Source organism: Ambystoma mexicanum, chromosome 11 (genome assembly GCF_040938575.1).
Source record: "Ambystoma mexicanum isolate Mex_15411 chromosome 11, UKY_AmexF1_1, whole genome shotgun sequence".
Taxonomy (NCBI): domain Eukaryota; kingdom Metazoa; phylum Chordata; class Amphibia; order Caudata; family Ambystomatidae; genus Ambystoma; species Ambystoma mexicanum.
This window is the reverse complement of record NC_090934.1, coordinates 853,320,732-853,343,441: the sequence shown is the minus strand read 5'-3', so window position 1 is coordinate 853,343,441 and position 22,710 is coordinate 853,320,732. Positions and strand designations below refer to the sequence as shown.

The window sequence follows — 22,710 nt, the reverse complement described above, 5'->3', positions numbered from 1 at the left end:
TTTTCAAAGGAGAGCACCTCTGGCCTTTCCCACCAGTTGGGGACACTTTACCCTTGGGACTGCTTTCTACCAGGAGTCCCTGCACCAACCCAGAGATAACCCTCCCCCAATGAATTGGGAAGAACTAGGTGATACCAACACATGCTTAAGTGGGTACTTCAGTACCAGGGTTTTTGTCACCAATACACCAATCATGCCACTGCCTCTGGTTATGTTACATACATTTCTAAAGCGCACGGTCACCCTAAGGTATCTTGGCGCTTGAGGGCTCGGCAGACGGTCATAACCAGAACAATCCTACTCCGCCTGGAATAGAAATGTCTTTACAGCTTTTCTAAAGGCCAGGTGATTGGATAACCTCTCTATGGCCAGCGGGAGCTCATTCCATAGCACAGCTGCTGCTATGGAAAAAGCTCGACCTCCAAGCCGCACACGACGATAGGTAGGCACAACAAGCAGATCAGCAGATGTGTACCGAAGCTGACGAGTCGGAAGGTAGCAAGTGGACTTTGCTTGGAGTAATTCCGCACCCTGAGCGTGCATCGCCCGATGTACGATGCACAGCGCTTTGAACCTAATGTGTTGGGCTGCCGGAAGCCAGTGAAGGGTCCGAAGGGCATGCCTGTTGCCCAACGAGCTGCTAAGTTTGGTAGACGTTGCAGTCGCTAAATAAGGCCCTTCGGCTGCGCCAGATATAGAGAATTACAACAATCCAGCCGGGATAGTACCATCGCTGCCACCACAGGCGGATGGAGAGGGGTAAGAATCATGGGAAGCAGTTTCCGTAATACTTTAAGCTGGAGGTAACCAGCTTGACAGAAGGCTGCCACTTGACTGTCCATGGAAAGCAATGACGACAGGAGAACACGCAGATTTTTCAACTTCTCTGCTGGGACTGGAAGAGGACCAAGAGAGGAGGGCCAGAAAGAGGACACCCAGAGTGAGGGATCAGGGGGACAGCCCACCACCAGCACCTCAGTCTTGTCTCCGTTCAATTTAAGCCAGTTGTAGCTCATTCAATCCCCCACTGCCGCCAGGCACCTCCATAGGCACGACATCTCAGCCTGATCAATGTCTAAACGGATCAGGATCTGAGTGTCGTCGGCATAGGAATAGCACCGGACGCCAAAGGTGCGGATGAGACACACAAGTGCCCAGATGTAAATGTTAAATAGAATCGGAGACAGGGAGGAAGAATCGGAGACAGGGAGGAACCCTGCGGCACTCCACAACCAAGGTGACAGGGGCCAGAAAGAAAGGGCAAAGAGAGAGTCTGAGTACGATCCGCCAGGAACGAGGTGAACCAGGCCAGAACTTGCCCAGATATGCCCATCAGGGTAAGACAGGATAGGAAAATGGGGTGGTCGACAGTGTTGAATGCCGCTGACAGGTCTAACAAAATCAGGGCACCCACCCCACCTGCGTCCACCAGCCCGGCCATATCATCCTGGACAGAGACCAAAACACTCTCCGTGCCCCTGCCAGGTCTGAAGCCAGACTGAGCAGGATCTAAAATGTGAGAAGATTCAAGAAACGTGGTAACCGATTGCAGCCAATTATAGGTTCAGGGTTTGTTTTGCTTCCCATTGTAACTTTGGCCATTTCATCAGATAGCAACACAGGTTAATTTGTTGGCTAATTCTGCAGAGCCTATTTTTCCTCTGTGTCTACCCAGTCACAGATAACATCAATGTGATCACCCCATCTTTGGCTTCTGGGCTCAGTTATTACAGCGGTAGGCTCTTCAGAGTCAATGTTGGAAGGGATGTTGCGCACGATAATGAACTCTGACTGGATGAAAGATTTCTTAAGGTCACATATAAAGAAAAGCCTACTGCTCTATGGGATTACAGGAATGTGTAGTGGCTAACCCACCTACTCAGGCATGCACTTTTTTGAAACCAGCAGGACTCCCACTCGTAAAGGAGACATAGACACAGTCCAACAGGTATAGCAGACTATATCTTCAGGAGGGTGGTGAGCTGATAACTGTAGCATTGCAAACATTGTTGGTACAATGGTTCCAAAAATAAAAGAATGTCCAATCAAAGTTGTATAAAATATAGGACTTTAATAAAACAATATATGCAAACAGACTAACTAAAAACACTAAAAACCCACTGCTGTAAAACAAACACAGAACATGCAATACTTTGATGTGAAAGGGCACTCTTGGATGATACGCAGGGGTTCTCCAGCAAGAGACATGGAACAATGCCAATTGCTGAAGGATATTGTCTGTTGAAGGCATAGAAGGGAGGCTTAATATTCAGTAGGCTAGGGGGTCAGGGTCACTTCACGGTACCTTTAAATCTTCCCGTTGGTGCTCGACAGTTTCGCACCAGGCTTATAGGCACTTTCGCTGCAGTCGAGCCGATGTCCCACTAGCAGTAGGCATCAAGTCAGTGCAGGCTCCCATTGGGTCAAGTCAGCCTTGAAACAGTTGTAACAATGGCTTCCAGTGGTCTGGGGTGGCATTTGAGATGATGACTCTGCTGGGTTGAGTCAGTGTTCAGGACGAGTGAGCCCATGGCTTCCAGTAGTCGATTTGACGCTTGAGTCGGTTGCTCCCATAACGTTGAGATGAGTTGTCTGCTTCAATGGGTCGAGGCGGCGTTTGGATGGTTCTAAGTACAGACAAGCTATTTGAAGCTCCATAGTGTGCCAAAAACAGCATTGCGGGTCCGATGATGGTTCAGAGTGCATTGTGCATTGTCGATACGGCATAAAGGTGTTACCATGTAATGAAACAGGATTCCAGGCTGCCTCTGGATGTTTGGGTTGCTGGGAGGCTGAATCCCAGGCCTCCATGGCAAGGTGAGTCATTGAGCTCTGCACTTCTGATGCAGGAAGTTTGCTGGCACCTAGGTGAGCAGGGTCAAGTGCAGTCAGCAGAGAGACCTCGGTTCACAGCAGTTCACCCCCACTGTTCCCTGGGGATGGTTACAGAGCAGAGCTTGCCTCTGCCTCGGATGCCTTCTGTCTTCATTCTCTGGCAGACGGCTATGGGGTAGGATGTACCCCCAACAGAGGTGCAATGAATCCTTCTGGTATTGAAAGTCCCAATGTAAATCAAAGAACTAGGGGATCTCCCCCTTCCTTCAAAAATCAAAATGTCAGAGGATTGGTCCAAAGCAAGCCTGCTGGAAGGGTTTTAATCCAGGCTGGTGTAACAAGTGCCCTTTGCCTTCGAACACCAGGTGCCTTGTCCTGCAGGAAATGAGTGAGGGGTGGAGTGAATGTTGTATGGATCCCTAGCAGAAACAAAAATGGTGGAACCCCTCTCTCAGCTGCCCTTTCACATCTACCTGCTCCAACTCCGCGCCCTTCCTATGTCTGCTGACATCAGCGCCCTGTGGCGAGTGTGGCTTTGTTATGTCAATGCTGCCTTTGAAGCACTAGTTCACATGAGATCTCCTGGGGAGGGTTCCTGCGCCCTGGTAGAAGGTGTTGCCCTTCCTGCAGAAGCATCAAAGAGGCAGTTCCCTGGCTATTTTCCCCACACCGTGTTTGTGGAAACATCCTGCACAGATACATCCGCTGGTCATAGCTGAAGCCCTGCTCACAGAGCTAATACTTGTACGATATTAAATAGCTGGGGCTGTATATTTGTGGGACCTTAGTAGCCACCATGCCACAATACATGGCTTATATTTAAAAGATTAACTTACCGCCAGGATGACTAAGATACACAATTATTATAATTTGAAGCAGAGGTGCAGACAATTAAAAGGCTACCTCAGCATGCTGTCAGTTTGTGTTCCATCAGATGTCAAAAATGCACATGCATCCTTTGAACCTGCCCAGTGCTAAGGGGGTCAGGAGGCATGCATTTGCCAGGCAAGTGTCCACCCAAAACATAAGAAATAACAGTACATACATACATATAGATGGTATCAGATCTTGAAGAGATAACTGAAAATAATAGAATCAGTACTTTCAGTGCTAACTGAGCACACTGAAATGTGTCATTGCATTTCGTAGTGGGACTTACGGAACCATTACTTGCTGTGCTATTGTGCATAAATAGAACAAGATGAAGAAGATCCTACAAGTAAGCCAGTTGTGCCGTGCATGTATGTTTATTTTACATTGACACAGTCCTTTTTTAGTTCATTCAACAATTTATTTTACAGGTCTTTCGATAAGCACGAAAGTTTTTTGGCATCAAACGGACAAAAGTGATTGTGAACGGTGGTAACACGGGTTAAGTGTCAACCTCTGATGTATTGAGGTTAAAACTCCACACTGAAGTACATTCCCTGTATAGATGTGATAGAGAAAGAACTTTCAAGCATGGAAAGTATACCTGAGGCTTGAAAATGGCCCCAGGGTTAGTTCACACAAGGTGTACACAACAGATATTTACACAACATACACAAGGGGGAAGATACAGTTGTGTCACGGGGATCGACACAGGTGTGTTTCGGCCAAAACATGGCTTGATTGAAGCCGGTCTATATGCTGGCCTTCGTCAGGAAAGGCACCATTGGTGGTGCTGTCCGTTGATTCTGTGGGTTTAAGAGAGGCAGTGAGGATCTTCAAAAAGGGGTGATTTAATTAATTTAGGATAGTATTAAATACTGGCCAAATTTGGCCATGGTGTTACATCTCATGGTGCAACTGAGAAACGGCTTACCTGCTGCTCCGGTGGCAGTGGCAAGCTGGGAAATATCCTCACGTGGTTGAAGGATAGTGTGTGCGTGATTGCACTTAGGAATATGCCTGAGAGTGCTTCAGGCCGACATCTCTCGGGTTCCCGCTGACTGTGAAGGGCCACAGTGGGTCCCAGATCTGAGAGAAAGAGAATACAGGATCAGAATGCATGATCCTGGATAAGGATTCAGAGGAGTGGATTCGATGATGGTGAGAGAGTCCTACTCGGGGTAGACTGCCCTCGAAGAGCATGGTGGTGGGCGAGTACGTGCCTATGAGGTGTAGACGTCTGACCAGTGGTTCAGGTGGTCTGTGATGAGTACATCTCGGTGAGCAGGGTGGCTCCCACGGGGGTAGAGTCGTTCCGGTGCAGCGGTGGTCCATGGGGGTGGAACTAGCCGCATGTCGAAATCCTGTGTGGCTATCGGGAGTGCGAGAGCGCGCATCGAGTAGCGCTGAGGTCTAGGCAGGAAAATGACCGGTGAAAAGACTGAAATCGATGCAGTGAGACCGAGTTGGGAAAAACGGCACGAGGGGTGTGGAGGACTTAGAGTGCCTGAAGGTGCGCGCATGAAGTGGCGCTGAGGTGTAGTAGGGAGCACTATATTCAATGCAGTGAGATCGTGTTGGGATCTGGGGAGTGAGAAAAGGCACGGGGGAGGTGCGAAAATTCGGGTAATTAGGTGCCTGTATGTGGCGGTGTGGACACCTGAAATGCCTACTTTTAGTTATGAGTGGAGCCCGGCAGCAGGGTATAGTAAGTGCAGACTGGCAAGCCAAGTCAAAAAGGGGCGCGCTCTGGTCAACAATTAAAAAGCTAAGATGCTGTTCCCTGGCTAGCTTACCGCAGTATGTCCGGCGTACCTCTGTATACGGGGTCCTCAGCTCGAAATGAAACTGTGAGGAGAATGCTGGCTGCTGTGTAAATATACATTTTACAAGCTAGGCGGCAGCCAATCAAAAACGCGCATTGGAAGTATCCAATAGGTACAGGAAGGAGTTTGAACCAATCGCGTGTTGTCAAGAAGGTGGAGCATAATTGAACTACTCGAATGGTGGAGCATCATGGGAGGTGTGGTCCCAGAAACAGTGCTTGCAGGCTAAAGCAATGCTGAATGGGATGCACTGAATGCAAAATGTGGAAAAGGGTGTGTAGAAAAGGCAAACCGGTTGGCTCTGAGTCTGGTAGCATTTCATAATGGCTCCATAGAGACACCTATTGTTTATTAATTATTACCAGCGGGAAGTGCGTTGTAAATATACATTTTACAAGCTAGGCGGCAGCCAATCAAAAACGCGCATTGGAAGTACCCAATGGGTACAGGAAGGAGTTTGAACCAATCGCGTGTTGTCAAGAAGGTGGAGCATAATTGAACTACTCGAATGGTGGAGCATCATGGGAGGTGTGGTCCCAGAACCGGTGCTTGCAGGCTAAAGCAATGCTGAATGGGATGCACTGAATGCAAAGTGTGGAAAAGGGTGTGTGGAAACGGGCAAACCGGTTGGCTCTGAGTCTGGTAGCATTTCATAATGGCTCCATAGAGACACCTATTGTTTATTAATTATTACCAGCGGGAAGTGCGTTGTATATACCGGTGCATGATCTGTCCAAACTGCCTATTGTGAGTGCTGGCATAATACAGGTAGAGAGGTCCACTATACATGCTGTTGAGTGCATACGCATCCATTCATTGTACGGGTCCATAAAATAAAAGGTTAATTAGCATTGGACATATATGCATGTCATATCACATGTCACCCGTGGTGGTAATTAATACATATGTACAATTGGTGTTAACGGGAGATGCATAAGTACTGATTGCCAGATGTCAAAACAATTGGTGAAAAAACAGTCCATGTGAATACATGTGTACACTTGGTGTTACATAGGTTCTGATTGCCAGAGATTAAAACAATTGGTGACAGTAATACAGTTGTTAATGTATGCAAGTTGAGATATCTATATAGGTTGCCCCTGGTGTCCCGAAATGATAAAAGAGGGTGAGGGGGTTTTTGTTTTTAGAAATGTTTCCATTCAACGGTTATATTTAAACCGTGACGTACGGTGTCCAATTTGTGAACCCATTTCTGTTCCAGTTTTGTCAGAGTCAAATTGATATCCCCCCCACGACGTTGTGGTTGGAGCTGTTGCAGCACGGTCCATGAAAATTGTTCATGAGTATGGCCCTTTTTGGTGTAGTGTTCAACGAGTGGTTTGTCTTGGACTGAGTTCTTTATGCAGGACCTGTGTTCATTAATCCTTTGTTTTATGGGCCTTATTGTTTTGCCAATGTAGACCATGTCGCAGGGACATTTGATGGCGTAGATAACACATCTGCTCTCGCAGTTGGTGTGGTTGTTCATCTTCCATGTGAAGTCCTTGTGTGTGAAGGTCTTACTGTTGGTGGTGTATTTACAGGCGACACAGTGTCCACAACTGAAGTGACCAGTAACTGGAGGGATACTCCATAGGGTTGCAGTCGTTTTCGTGGGTTCCAAAAATGTGTGTACAAGGGTATCCCTCAGGTTCCTGTTTTTCTTGAAAGCGAACAGTGGTTTCTTCGCTAGGCTGCTCTCGTTCTTAATCAAATGCCAGTTTCTGTTGATGGTGCTCTTTATGAGATTGCTGACCGGGTTGAAGGTAGTTACACAGACAGTCCTGTTGGTGGGATTTTTTTCTTTTGCTGTCAAGCAAATCGAGCGGTCGGTGTTCTCTGCTCTCTTCCTGGCAGTCCTGATGGATTTTTTCGGATAGCCTCTCTGTCCTAGGCGTATTTGAAGTTGTTTTGCATGATGGAAGAATTTCTCTCTGTCGGTGCAATTTCGATGGATGCGAAGAAACTGGCCGTATGGGAGGTTGTACTTTAACCCTTCTGGGTGGTAACTCGTGAAATGTAGCAAGGTGTTTCTGTCGGTGGGCTTTCTGAAAAGTTCTGTTTTCAACCTATCTCCAGATCGATAAATATGTAGATCGAGAAAGTTGATTGCTTGGTAATCCCACTCGATGGTGAACTTTATGTGGGTATTCTGTGTGTTCAGCCATTGATGAAAAGCCAGTAGTGATTCTCGATTGCCTTCCCAGATCAAGAGCACATCGTCAATGTAGCGGCGCCAAATTTTGATGTGTGATCTGTGAGGGTTGTTGTTATAAATGTTATCTTCCTCATACTGGGCCATGTAGAGGTTCGCGACGTCTGGTGCAAAGGTGGCCCCCATACTAACGCCTTTGATCTGTTGGTACATTTGTTGGCCGAATAGAAAAAAGTTTTCTCCCATGGCTATTCGGATACATTCTATAAGGAAGTTGGTGGGTATGGTGGTGGTGTCGGTTCTTCTTTCAAGGCAGGTCGCCAGTGCTTGTAGTCCTTCCAGTTGTGGGATGGAGGTGTATAATGCCCATTTATAACAACAACCCTCACAGATCACACATCAAAATTTGGCGCCGCTACATTGACGATGTGCTCTTGATCTGGGAAGGCAATCGAGAATCACTACTGGCTTTTCATCAATGGCTGAACACACAGAATACCCACATAAAGTTCACCATCGAGTGGGATTACCAAGCAATCAACTTTCTCGATCTACATATTTATCGATCTGGAGATAGGTTGAAAACAGAACTTTTCAGAAAGCCCACCGACAGAAACACCTTGCTACATTTCACGAGTTACCACCCAGAAGGGTTAAAGTACAACCTCCCATACGGCCAGTTTCTTCGCATCCGTCGAAATTGCACCGACAGAGAGAAATTCTTCCATCATGCAAAACAACTTCAAATACGCCTAGGACAGAGAGGCTATCCGAAAAAATCCATCAGGACTGCCAGGAAGAGAGCAGAGAACACCGACCGCTCGATTTGCTTGACAGCAAAAGAAAAAAATCCCACCAACAGGACTGTCTGTGTAACTACCTTCAACCCGGTCAGCAATCTCATAAAGAGCACCATCAACAGAAACTGGCATTTGATTAAGAACGAGGGCAGCCTAGCAAAGAAACCACTGTTCGCTTTCAAGAAAAACAGGAACCTGAGGGATACCCTTGTACACACATTTTTGGAACCCACGAAAACGACTGCAACCCTATGGAGTATCCCTCCAGTTACTGGTCACTTCAGTTGTGGACACTGTGTCGCCTGTAAATACACCACCAACAGTAAGACCTTCACACACAAGGACTTCACATGGAAGATGAACAACCACACCAACTGCGAGAGCAGATGTGTTATCTACGCCATCAAATGTCCCTGCGACATGGTCTACATTGGCAAAACAATAAGGCCCGTAAAACAAAGGATTAATAAACACAGGTCCTGCATAAAGAACTCAGTCCAAGACAAACCACTCGTTGAACACTACACCAAAAAGGGCCATACTCATGAACAATTTTCATGGACCGTGCTGCAACAGCTCCAACCACAACGTCGTGGGGGGGATATCAATTTGACTCTGACAAAACTGGAACAGAAATGGGTTCACAAATTGGACACCGTATGTCACGGTTTAAATATAACCGTTGAATGGAAACATTTCTAAAAACAAAAACCCCCTCACCCTCTTTTATCATTTCGGGACACCAGGGGCAACCTATATAGATATCTCAGCTTGCATACATTAACAACTGTATTACTGTCACCAATTGTTTTAATCTCTGGCAATCAGAACCTATGTAACACCAAGTGTACACATGTATTCACATGGACTGTTTTTTCACCAATTGTTTTGACATCTGGCAATCAGTACTTATGCATCTCCTGTTAACACCAATTGTACACATGTATTAATTACCACCACGGGTGACATGTGATATGACATGCATATATGTCCAATGCTAATTAACCTTTTATTTTATGGACCCGTACAATGAATGGATGCGTATGCACTCAACAGCATGTATAGTGGACCTCTCTACCTGTATTATGCCAGCACTCACAATAGGCAGTTTGGACAGATCATGCACCGGTATATACAACGCACTTCCCGCTGGTAATAATTAATAAACAATAGGTGTCTCTATGGAGCCATTATGAAATGCTACCAGACTCAGAGCCAACCGGTTTGCCCGTTTCCACACACCCTTTTCCACACTTTGCATTCAGTGCATCCCATTCAGCATTGCTTTAGCCTGCAAGCACCGGTTCTGGGACCACACCTCCCATGATGCTCCACCATTCGAGTAGTTCAATTATGCTCCACCTTCTTGACAACACGCGATTGGTTCAAACTCCTTCCTGTACCCATTGGGTACTTCCAATGCGGGTTTTTGATTGGCTGCCGCCTAGCTTGTAAAATGTATATTTACAACGCACTTCCCGCTGGTAATAATTAATAAACAATAGGTGTCTCTATGGAGCTATTATGAAATGCTACCAGACTCAGAGCCAACCGGTTTGCCTTTTCTACACACCCTTTTCCACATTTTGCATTCAGTGCATCCCATTCAGCATTGCTTTAGCCTGCAAGCACCGTTTCTGGGACCACACCTCCCATGATGCTCCACCATTCGAGTAGTTCAATTATGCTCCACCTTCTTGACAACACGCGATTGGTTCAAACTCCTTCCTGTACCCATTGGATACTTCCAATGCGCGTTTTTGATTGGCTGCCGCCTAGCTTGTAAAATGTATATTTACACAGCAGCCAGCATTCTCCTCACAGTTTCATTTCGAGCTGAGGACCCCGTATACAGAGGTACGCCGGACATACTGCGGTAAGCTAGCCAGGGAACAGCACCTTAGCTTTTTAATTGTTGACCAGAGCGCGCCCCTTTTTGACTTGACTTGGCTTGCCAGTCTGCACTTACTATACCCTGCTGCCCGGCTCCACTCATAACTAAAAGTAGGCATTTCAGGTGTCCACACCGCCACATACAGGCACCTAATTACCCGAATTTTCGCACCTCCCACGTGTCTTTTCTCACTCCCAGATCCCAACACGATCTCACTGCATTGAATATAGTGCTCCCTACTACACCTCAGCGCCACTTCATGCGCGCACCTTCAGGCACACCCCTCGTGCCGTTTTTCCCAACTCGGTCTCACTGCATCGATTTCAGTCTTTTCACCGGTCATTTTCCTGCCTAGACCTCAGCGCTACTCGATGCGCGCTCTCGCACTCCCGATAGCCACACAGGATTTCGACATGCGGCTAGTTCCACCCCCATGGACCACCGCTGCACCGGAACGACTCTACCCCCGTGGGAGCCACCCTGCTCACCGAGATGTACTCATCACAGACCACCTGAACCACTGGTCAGATGTCTACACCTCATAGGCACGTACTCGCCCACTACCATGCTCTTCGAGGGCAGTCTACCCCGAGTAGGACTCTCTCACCATCATCGAATCCACTCCTCTGAATCCTTATCCAGGATCATGCATTCTGATCCTGTATTCTCTTTCTCTCAGATCTGGGACCCACTGTGGCCCTTCACAGTCAGCGGGAACCCGAGAGATGTCGGCCTGAAGCACTCTCAGGCATATTCCTAAGTGCAATCACGCACACACTATCCTTCAACCACGTGAGGATATTTCCCAGCTTGCCACTGCCACCGGAGCAGCAGGTAAGCCGTTTCTCAGTTGCACCATGAGATGTAACACCATGGCCAAATTTGGCCAGTATTTAATACTATCCTAAATTAATTAAATCACCCCTTTTTGAAGATCCTCACTGCCTCTCTTAAACCCACAGAATCAACGGACATCACCACCAATGGTGCCTTTCCTGACGAAGGCCAGCATATAGACCGGCTTCAATCAAGCCATGTTTTGGCCGAAACACACCTGTGTCGATCCCCGTGACACAACTGTATCTTCCCCCTTGTGTATGTTGTGTAAATATCTGTTGTGTACACCTTGTGTGAACTAACCCTGGGGCCATTTTCAAGCCTCAGGTATACTTTCCCTGCTTGATAGTTCTTTCTCTATCACATCTATACAGGGAATGTACTTCAGTGTGGAGTTTTAACCTCAATACATCAGAGGTTGACACTTAACCCGTGTTACCACCGTTCACAATCACTTTTGTCCGTTTGATGCCAAAAAACTTTCATGCTTATCGAAAGACCTGTAAAATAAATTGTTGAATGAACTAAAAAGGACTGTGTCAATGTAAAATAAACATACATGCACGGCACAACTGGCTTACTTGTAGGATCTTCTTCATCCTGATTATTCCTTTTTTTTGTACATATACCCACCTGGGTAAATCAGGACTCCGCCAGGCGCCCTATATTTTCTACCATAAATAGAACAAGGCCATGATGTGCTCAAGCCAGCATAAGAGAATCCAGGCATAAAATAATCTGGCCATACAGTGCAAACTAGGCCTACCGTACTCTGTGCTAACGTCCATTAATGAAACCTAGTCACACTTGGCATAATATAACCTGCTCATGCAGTGCTATCAGGGCTTAATGGAATTGGGCCATGGTGCTCTAACTGGCCATGTAGTTCTAAGTGGGCTTAATTGATTAAGGCCATGCTGTGCTAGCTAACTGGGCATAACAGATTCTGGCTATTTTCTACAATATGGGCAGAACAGAAACTGAAAATAAATGGGCAAGCATGACATACTGGAACATTACCATGATGTGTTAATAGGGCAAAATGGAAAATAGCTATGGCCTGTTTAGTACCATAACCATCTGAAATACACCAGGGTACCCTGTTTCACAAGGAGAACAAGGACAACAAACTATAAACACAAAATGTCTCCTGGACTGGACCAGTATATTAAATTACTCAATAAAGCTTCTGCATACACCTATTACTGTATGTGCATCAGTATTTTCGTCTCTCGTGCGTGTGGCAAGAACATGACCTAGGACCCCACCCAGCTAGACGAACCAGTGTAATAACACATTACAAATCAGTTTCTTCAAATGTACAATGCATAAAAACACCGAAACGGACATCAGAGTTAAAAAAAATACATTTGATCTTTATTTATTTTTTATTTTTGTATTTGTAAAGCGCCTAGCAGCCCGGAGGTATCGAGGCGATGTTTCAAGAAAGTGACTTAGTTACAGGATGAGGTTAATGCAGGGTTACATTGGTCAGAACAGGGTTACATAGATTGCCTTACATTGGTCCGTATAAGGTTACAGTAATCGAGTGCATACATGTGGTAAGGTCCTATGTGTTGGTTACACACACGAACAGCATGGTTTTTACTGCTTTCCTAAAGACGAAGTGGGATTCGATGCCTCTGATAGCGGGGGTAGTAGGTTCCAGTTGGTAGCTGCTATGACTGGGAAACTCTAGCCACCTGCTCTAATCCTGAGGCTTTTAGGAATGGTTAGTCGGTTGGTGTGGCTGGACCTGGCAGGTCTGGTTGAGGGGGGCGCAGAGAATCTTTGCGTATGATAGCGATGTGCTGTGTCGTAGCGACATTTGTGGGTGAGTGCCAGTGACTTAAAAAGGATGCGTTCCTTGACGGGTAGCCAGTGGATGGATTTCCTGGTGACTGAGATGGGGTCACTTTTTGAGACCCCAGTGGCAGCTCTGAAGGCATTGTCCTGCACTGTTTGGAGTTTTTTGATGTTCCTTGCTGATGTGCCAAGTAGGAGTGTGTTGCAATAGTCTAAGTAAGATTCTATGATTGCTCTGGCGATGGTGAGGGAGTTTTGCTGCGTTAGGAAGGGCCTGGCTGCAGTGATAAGTTTTGAGTGGTAGGCTGCTGCTGATGAGATTGCGTTCACCTGTCGAGTCATGGTGAGGTTTGAGTTCAGGTATACCCCCAGCATTTTGACTGACTGGGAAACCAGGATGCAGGTGTTGTCAATGAGAAAGGAGTCGTATTGGGATCCCATTTTTTTTTATTGTGGCCGGTGACCCGATGATAAGGAGTTCTGTCTTTTCACTGTTAAGGCAGAGCCAGTTTTCAGCCATCCATGTCTGGATGGTGGTGTAGATAGAGTTTAGAGTTTTCTGGTCGGCTTTGTAGTCGCCTGTAAGAGGGATGAGGACCTGCGTATCGTCCGCGTATTTGGTGTGATGCCCATCGAGTCAAGGTATTTGAATAGTGACCTTGTGAATAAATTGTACAAGATGGGTGAGATGCAGGACCCTTGTGGGACCCCACACTTAATTAGATGGGTTTGGGCGCATGCTTGGTCTGAAAAGACTTTCGTAGCTCTACCTCTGAGGAAGGAAGCGATCCATGCAGTGGCATCAGATGAGAAGTTGCCAGCTGTTGAGAGATGGTGGCAAAGGGTGTCGTGGTCAACCAGGTCGAAAGCCGCGGAGAGGTCGAGGAGTAGTAGTAGGAGGGCTGGTTTACCTCTGTCTCTGAAGTCTCTGAGGTCTGGGTAAAAATCTCACAAACACATATAATGGTTTAAACAAACAACATTTCCTAAAATGAAAAACATCTGTTTACAAAAATGTTCATATGTGTTACATACAAATCATACATTCGACAAATTTCATAATGTTCATAAAATCACCAGAGACCCATAGTCCACATCCATAGTATAGCGGACACCATTAGGCTCACAAAACATGAGCTATGCCTTAAGATATTATCCAAGCACTGCAAATGAGTACCATAACCAGGCGCGAGAAGCCAGGCATATGATGGTTAAACATGGCACACAGTATGATAAATTCCCTAATAATGTTGGTTTCTGGCAATGGTACGAGTATCTAGACTTTTCATTCTAATGTCTGCTAATGGTGTAAGTGCCTGGAGTGTTGGTTGAACTATCTGGCAATGATGTGAGCACCTAGGATTTTGATGGCAATACTTGGAAACGGTTTTGAGTTACTGGGCTTCTCGTGACAAAACATTACAAATGTGTCAATACCTGCTCCTTCGATACCTTGGATTTCAGCAATACCAGGAACGTGTTAGCAATTGCTGTCATATGATGGGAGTACGAGGGCATATCATGACAATATCCAGCAATGGCAATAGCTGACAAATGGTGTGTGTACCTGAACCTATGACCAATGCATATAAAAAGGCAAGACTATTGACTTTGTCCGTGTCTATTAGGTTGTCAGTTCAATTGTTTGCACATTTCATTTGGTCCCATGTTTCTCTCCTCCTTACCAATTGTTTGGTCCCATGTTTCTCTCCTCCTTACCAATTGTTGTGCTTCATACATATGTATACACCCATGAACTGTTATGCACAATGCTAAACACCTTTCTAAAAAATAAGGTGTCATCTTCCCAGTTGTACAATGCCAAGTTTTTAGAACATGGCTTTGGTTCATGCCATTTACTTAGTTAAGCGCCGATTGTGATGATGGCTGAGAAACATAAAATGGAAGGAAATGATCTTCCTGCGAGAACATTGGACGGTCTAGGGAACATATCTTACCCCTGGCAGTTGCCAGATGTAAAGTTTGAAGACCACTTTAAGGTAACATTTACACCTTCTACTCCAGGTCTGGCAGCGGATGCAGCATTTGGAAGAAGTAATGCAGAAGAACAAGCAGAACACCCTGGAGAAACTTCGCTCAGTCTCCAGTGAGAGTCTGGAGCGTCAATTGAACAGCCAACGCCGAATTCACGCACCGTCGGAGAAGGACACTGGCTGCCAAGGTACTGGTCCTGGGTTCTTCCATGCAAAGCTGCACCTTAGTAGGGTTAATTTGCCTACAGCCGCATCCAGGGTGTAAATTGAGTTAAGACCCACCCACAGCTGCACTCATTCAAGTGGGGTTTAGCCTCACACTGTTGCACTCACCACTACTAATAGGGCTCATTTACGTAGAGCAGCCCCAGAGCATGAAATGGTGCACACCCGCATCTGTAATCAGATGGCATTGGACCTAGGTTCAACCCCACTCAGCATGTCAATGGGTTCATACTCGCACACAGCAGCACTGCAGACCTGCCCCAGAGGGGCCAATGTTTTTCCTTCTGATTTCCCAATGCACAGGCTGCACAACTGGGCCCATGATGCTTGCCAATGTGTGGAAGAGGCTTGCCACTGGGAAGCTGAAAAGACAGAGGAACCAGAGTGATCTATACTCAACTGACCAGAGTCAATGCGCAGTTGGCGGAGGGGCGGGTTTAGTGCGGGGAGTCTGAAAGTCATCTTGTCCGAAGAAAAGTCTGTGTTGGTCCCAAAACCCCTGCAAAAACGTCATAATGCTGGTGAGTGTGGGTTTCCCCCTGCCTCCTCCCCAACTGCCATCCTTTCTATTTCCCTTCATCAATGGCCATCATCCGTTCCCCCTCATCGTTCCTGGGCTTTCCCTGACTTCACTGCTCATCCACAAATTGCAATTCTCGATACAGGTCATTTGTGCACTTCCTACCTCAATTGGTCATGATACTGTTTTGTTGGACAGGGTCATACAGAACACAGTGTGTGTATCATGCTTGACCGCTTTAAACTTGTTTTTCAGAAGCCATCTACTGTCACTTGGCCCAGCAGAGAGCAAGGTGCAATGAAACACCGATCGTTTCATTGCACATGAGTTCTAATTAAAGCTCCATGCTGCCTCCTTAGTTGCCCCCATGTCCAGTAGTCAGACCTGATTAACTACATCAACACAAAGAAGGGACAAGACTGGCTGGAACCACGCAGCACTGGAAATGGCAGCTCTCTTTGATTGCTCCAAGCAGGGACTGTGATGGCCCAAGCCTGGGACAGTCCAGAGGGGCATGCGACTGCCACACATAAAATATGGTGTCTGAAGTATGGGTGCTGATTTGGCTGGTAAACACCAGAGGCTTCCATGTGGCAGAGCTTTAAGAGAGCTTCTAGGAGAGAGTGCTGAGCAGGGACTGTTACTGACAAGATGGCAGTGTGGCGGGCACTCTGCCTATAAAGTGAGCGACTGGAAACTGGGGAGAGCCACTCCAGGGATTCCTGGCAGGGAGCGAGGAGGATTCCCCATGTAGCTGAAAACTGGATCCTGTGCTTAATGCACAGCTATATCCTGCCGGATGTGTGTTCTGTGGGGTGTGGCTAAACTAGGGCTTTGGCATTGGCACATAGCAAAGGCTGCATGTATCACGCTGAGAGGATCACTTCCCTGGGATTGGCGACTTGGTAAATGGCTGATCCCTTGGCGAGGGGAAATATACTTGACCTGCAGACACAGCTGAAAGGAGAGGCAAGAAAGAAAGGAGGCATTTTTTTAACCCCCACTCCTATGCTAAGACATGGTATTGGCAGATAATAAATCTCCGGCAGATGTGGGAGTGGGCTATTGTCTTCCAATTGCTACCCTTCAAACTACAGTGAGCACGGTGCATTGCTCTGTTACATCTGTTGAGTAGAAGCTGGGAGCAGTGCATGGGTGGTGGCCACTAGGGATTTTATTTATCTATTAAAAAGCAGCTGCGACAATTATGAGTCCTAGGGCACACCACAATTCAAATGCCCCAATTTCAATTAAAAAAGGAGGTAGGATTACTTTGCATTTCTAGTTAGTTAAACAATTGAACCCATTCAAGGAAGCTCTTAAATAACAATATCCGAGAGGCAGCAAGCAAAATCTTGTTACTGATGGTACTGAATTCCTCTGAGAGAACCCAGAGAATGACCAGCCCACTCTTATCAATTTCCTGTCTCTGTTCATCACCTAGAGAATGGACAATGGATTCAGTACTGTGGACTGGTCAGAACTCTGTGAGTAATATGAAAGGGTATGTGAGTCCACAAAGGCCTGCACCCGATGCTTAATGGAAGGAATACACAGAGGTATTTCGGATTCACATCAGCTTAATTGCGGTTTTACAAAGGTATGCCGTTTTCCTCCCGAGGGCATTTGTGCAAGTCTCTATGTTGACCGTGGTGTATGGTGAACCTGAATCTAGAAGCATTGTTATGGGGACTTCATCTATGTGTATTATTAGCCAATTCCTTGTTAGACTCCACCAGGGGTGTTGCTAGGTCTGGAAAAGATCCGGGGCTACGCTAATTTTGGGACTGTCAGGACTGGGGGGCTAGCTAGCCTTTTTGGTTGTAACCCCTGAGCTTCTATCCAGGGCTACAACCAAAAGACCCAGGGTGATAGCCCCCTTAATCCCCCCTAGCAACGCCTCTGGTCTCCACCTGCCCCTTTGACTGGAAGCAGGTTGTCATCCCCACTCCCAGAGTCTTCTTGAATTGTTCTTACCTTTCTGCATTTCCCACGGTTTTTGCGCATCTGTGTGTAATGTCCTTTTGCCCTACACTTACTGCATTCTCTCCTAAATACGGAGCCATCCTTATCTTTAGTTGTCTCTTCCAGGCGCAGTGCCCACATTGTTACTTTGGATCTCTCTTCGTTTGGGTCTATGGACTTCTTCTTTTAATGGGTAGTCCTCTTGTTCCTAGTTTGGCTATTGAGGATACTTCCCAATCGCTTTCATGTCTTGGTTTGCTCAAATCCGGGGGCGAGGGTATCTCATGCTGAGTATCTCTCCTTCTTCTGTCTTGGAATTCTTTATTATTTTGATACATTTGCTGCCCATTTCCATGCTCCTTGTCATTTCATTTTCCTCCTGTAGGTTCGAGTGCTTCGGTCTCCAGGGTTTTTGTTGGATGGTGGTGTCCGAGTTGTGCATAATTAGTTAGTCTCCTAGGTACTCTTACCCCATGCCCGTGAAGTTGCAGGTGGCAAGAAGTCCCCTCAGTGCTGCAATTTAGTTATCTACGCTGTTGCATTCAATTTACTGTTGAAAGAAGAATTGGTAACGTTGCAGAATTACAATGGTTTAATTGCTGAAATGTTCCTTTAGTAACTCAAGTGCCTTTTTGCCTGACGTGCTTGAAGCCCCACTCCCATCTCCTGTTCTTGTTGCATACACTGGATAGGCTACTAAATATTCCCAGTCCTTCCATGCCTAGGATACCGTGAAGAACCACATCTTTTTGGTCATCATAGAAATGTATATCCCCATGACTCTCAAGAGCACATGGAAAGAGTCTAGCCACAGTTTCTATCCGGACGGTCGCTCGCCAGGGTGCGCCAACAATGGGTTAGAGTAGCTATACTCTGCGTTTTGTTCCTCCCCTTTTCTTCTTTCCCTTTGTTTTGTTAGGGCTTCCTGACCTGTTTCGAGCTTGACTGTGTTGTCCTCAGTCTGCCAAACCTTCTTTCCTTTACAAAACAATTTGTGGGGGTTTGTGTACCTTTGGTATCTTTAACTTGTATCTTTATCCTTTTTTAGTTCTAGTTGGTTTCTTGTATAGTCGTCGTGCACACTTCCTTTAGGTGCTTTTGTAATATCATGTCACTGTTGTCTATTGTTTTTTCAGTTTCTTGAGACAAAGGCACATTGTGACAAATGCATGTAATGATGCTGCTCACTCATACGTTCCTCTGTTATTGGTTGTATTGGTATAGTGGTTGGCATTCCATGGTAAGCATGGAGCTTCATGCCCATGCTTCCCAAGGCAGATGGTCCCTTTGTCGAATTCTCAAATTCTGTAAACAACAGCTTGATGGAAGAAGCAGCGTTCATGTGGTGTGGCTTGTCGGCTGTTGGATAGTCTGCCCCTCTCCTTCCCGATAACGCTGTCCTGCTAGTGGGCAGGCATCGTTTACTCATTGACTGGTGTATTGCAAGGGTGTCAGTGGCTTTCTCGCTCTGTTCCTGTCCTCGCTGGTGCTCTGGGGGGCGCGGAACTCCCGTCGTGTTCACATTAGTTTGGCTTCATTGGTGCCTGGTGGCGGTGACTCGTCCCGGGCGGGCTCGACGCTGTGGCTGCAGTGTCATGAAGCAGTGAGCCTGGAGAGTCAGAGCACCAAGCATGCGATACAGGTGGCAGGCAGCATTTATTTTAGACAGACTGCCTCATTACAAGGACGGCAGTGGACCAAGGTGCTATTAGCACCTTGGTCCATGCCGGTAAAATACCGGCACCGCCTTGGTGGAAAGGAGAATTACCGCCCTATTCCAAGGTTGGTGGGACGGTAATTCCCCCTTCCCCCCATTGCCCTTCCCCATTCCCATTTTTGCCCCATAGAGCATAATGGGAATGGGGAAGGTGCTAATTACGGTACCGCAAATTGCGGTACCGTAATTAGCTCCCTGGTCCCTTTGCGGGTTGGTTTTTAACGCCTGCAAAAAGCAGGCGTTAAATTCTCCAACCCGCAAAGGGACCTCGTAGTAAGGCGGTAAGGGTTAACGGGCACTGGTACCATTAACGGTGACCGTTATCCATTACCGCCGTCCGTGTAATGTTGTTTAAAGCACAGCCGTACTGCCTATAAGTCATGTAGCATTGCTAGTATAATTGGGTGAAACGCGCTGTTCTGATTTGTTTATGATTTAACTCCTCGTGCAATCGAACATTTTTCTGCTGGATTGAGCTGCTGATACATTTTGTTATTATTAAGTTGTATATTATTGCAATTATTAGCCACACAGGCTCATTTGTTGGTGTGGTGAGTGGTGCTTTTTTCTGCCTCTTCATTATTTATTGGTATTTTCTCTCTGTCGTACTCAGGTATTCCTGTTAGATTGCCTATCACCATAGCGGGAATGTCCAAAACCATATCTGGATCTGTAGATGTTTGTCCCCTTTCACCTAAACCTGTTAATCATGGGTCAATTAAGGTGCTAAAATATGATGGCATTAAAGTGTGATCCAAAGTACAGGTTTTTTGGGGAATGGGCCAGTGGACCATCAACGCCGGGCGATAGTTGTGTGTCTGAAGTTCTGGCTAGAAGTGCCTGAAGAACATAGTGGCTTCAAAAAGGGAGAAGGGCAGTAATGAATGATGAATATTGTTCCCTCGTAGATTTGCGGACTATTAGTCCTGATTTGAGAAAAGATAGTGAGACCTCAACGGTGCATCAAAGTAATCTTTCCCAAATGGATTTCCCAAATGCAACACACAAGTCGGCCTGAGGTGGGTATTCAAGAATATAGACAATGTTATTACTGAGGCTCTTTCAAACTCCCATATGGGAGAAAAGGGAATGAAATCTGACGGAAAATGATAGGCCATCAAGGAGAATAATATTTGGGATTTGGAACAATGTAAGAACATTATGGATTTCCAAACCCGATTAGACTCCTTTGAGAAGATAATACCAAAGTTAGATAGGATGGACAGAGGTTGTCAAACAGACCTCTGCATAATACAGCTAGTCCATAGTAGGGTGGAGACCAGCCAATAACTGCTAATGATGTATTCCCTAAAGGCCATATTGAACCTCAGGGCTTAGCCTCTGGTTCATTTCGGCCACTTGGGTCTGCGGCCTCTGTATATAGTATGACCATTAAGCCTCCAACTTTGCTGGTATCCAGGATCCCAACAAATAATCCTGTTATCCTCCCTCTGAGGAGAGACATACGTATCAAAAAAGCTCTAATGTCAGAGATCATGGACCCATATTTAAGAGGACTGGTTTTGGATCGATAAAAACTTTATTATAAATGTGAATAAGCAGGAAAGACCTGTGCCGAGAGAAGCCCTTCGGAATAAAGTTTAGCCTGGCTGCAGTCTACAATTGAGGAGATCTGCATTGGAACCAAAGAACTAAGATTTCTTCCGAGGGTTCAAATCAAGGATTGGTCCTCGTGAATGATACAGACTGCATTGTCATTGGCTGTAGTTACAGCAATCTCCCGTTCTTATGAGTGGCTGCAACAAACTTGGCAGTTTGTCACTCACCACAAGCCTAAGAATTATAATTGATTGATTTGATCTTGTTTTTAGATTATCTTTGTATTAGTTTGATTTCTATTTTTTGATGTGTCAGGTTTGTTTTGTGTGATATATTTGTTGGAACGCTCTGAGGCCTATGGGCGAGTTGGAGCTTTATAAAAAAAATGTAAAAATAAAATAGGATGAAAAAAAAAAAAGTGCAAGTTTTCACCTGCGTGGTGTGGGCACCCTGCAAAAAGTAAAGGCCTATCTGCAGCATTCCTCGGGGGGGGGGGGAGTGAGGAGTTGGGGAGGTACCTCCTGGTTCTCTGCATCAACCTACTTAACAAAAATTGGAGATAAAGCACACCTATAACTTCAAAGTAATACTCGGTAAGAATTCTATTGGATTGTTGGCCCCATCCGGCTTTCTTAATTCAAGAATGCAAAGGGTGCGGGGGAGAATAATTGACTGTGATATCATGAGTCAAAGAAGACTAAGGGTAAAGGAAGTGACCATACTCTATGGACACTCCCGTCCCCTGCACACCTATTGGTACTGGCCATTTTCTCTGCATCAACCTCCCAGGCTTCCCCTCCGTCTATGGACCAGGGAGTGCCACTTACAACTCTGTGCATATCCAGAGGGGCCCCTTGGGGTCTTGCCAATGACTGTGGCACTGCTTGGATGATGCTATTGCACATGTGGTGCCACACACTCATAGCCACTGAAATAAGGTGGTAGACACGTCTAGTGGTTAGGTTTAGGATTGGGTTTTATTTGGTGCACCTCGCCATGACAAGAAGCGGTCTCTGCTGCTGCTGACTATGGAATGGGCTACCGCCTAGAACGGTACCGGGTCATCACATTCCAAGAGTCAGCATTCCAATGTGCTGGGCAAGCTATAACATCATGCAAACCCCAAATGACCTTGTCAAGGCACTGAACAATCCAGTGTTCATCCCCAGTATGCACTGTAATAGCTCAGGAAACCAGCAGCACATCAAAGTGGATTCAACGTCCCTCACCGCTACATTAAAAAACAGACAAATAAATGGAACCGCTTCCCAAACAGAGTTAGGCCTACATTGAAATCTGAAGCCACGAGATCCATACAGAGCTGCAATCTCATATAAATACTACAAACAGACACTGAACACTCTGCTATAAATTTCTTTTTGGACCACACCATTACACCTTGATATCCTGGTATTAACTGAAAAATGGTTTGACGACACTGCACAAACCACTGTGGACTCGCGAATACCAGATTCAGTCATTCATCTGTCAGAAGACAAAGAAAAGAGGAGGTGGGATCTCTATGATCCACAAAACTGCTTACATATGCAAAAACGGCCTACCCCCAATCCTTCTCTTCATTGCAGTATCTGGTGATAGAATTAAGAACGTAATGTTCGAAACCAACAACATTCAACGACAATGAAATTGCAGATACACATGTCACTTAATAATCTCTACCTCTGGACTTCTAAAAACACAAGACA

At 46.1% G+C, this 22,710-nt stretch overlaps 1 protein-coding gene across 1 annotated transcript in view; it reads left to right on the top strand.

The window, feature by feature from the left end:
- Positions 1–22,710, top strand: part of LOC138503825 (uncharacterized) — a 121,050-nt gene that overhangs the window by 84,700 nt on the left and 13,640 nt on the right. Inside the window, exon 6 of the mRNA XM_069623872.1 lies at positions 15,049–15,205. Within this exon, the coding sequence (XP_069479973.1) occupies positions 15,049–15,205 (157 nt within the window). The remainder of the gene's footprint in view (positions 1–15,048; positions 15,206–22,710) is intronic.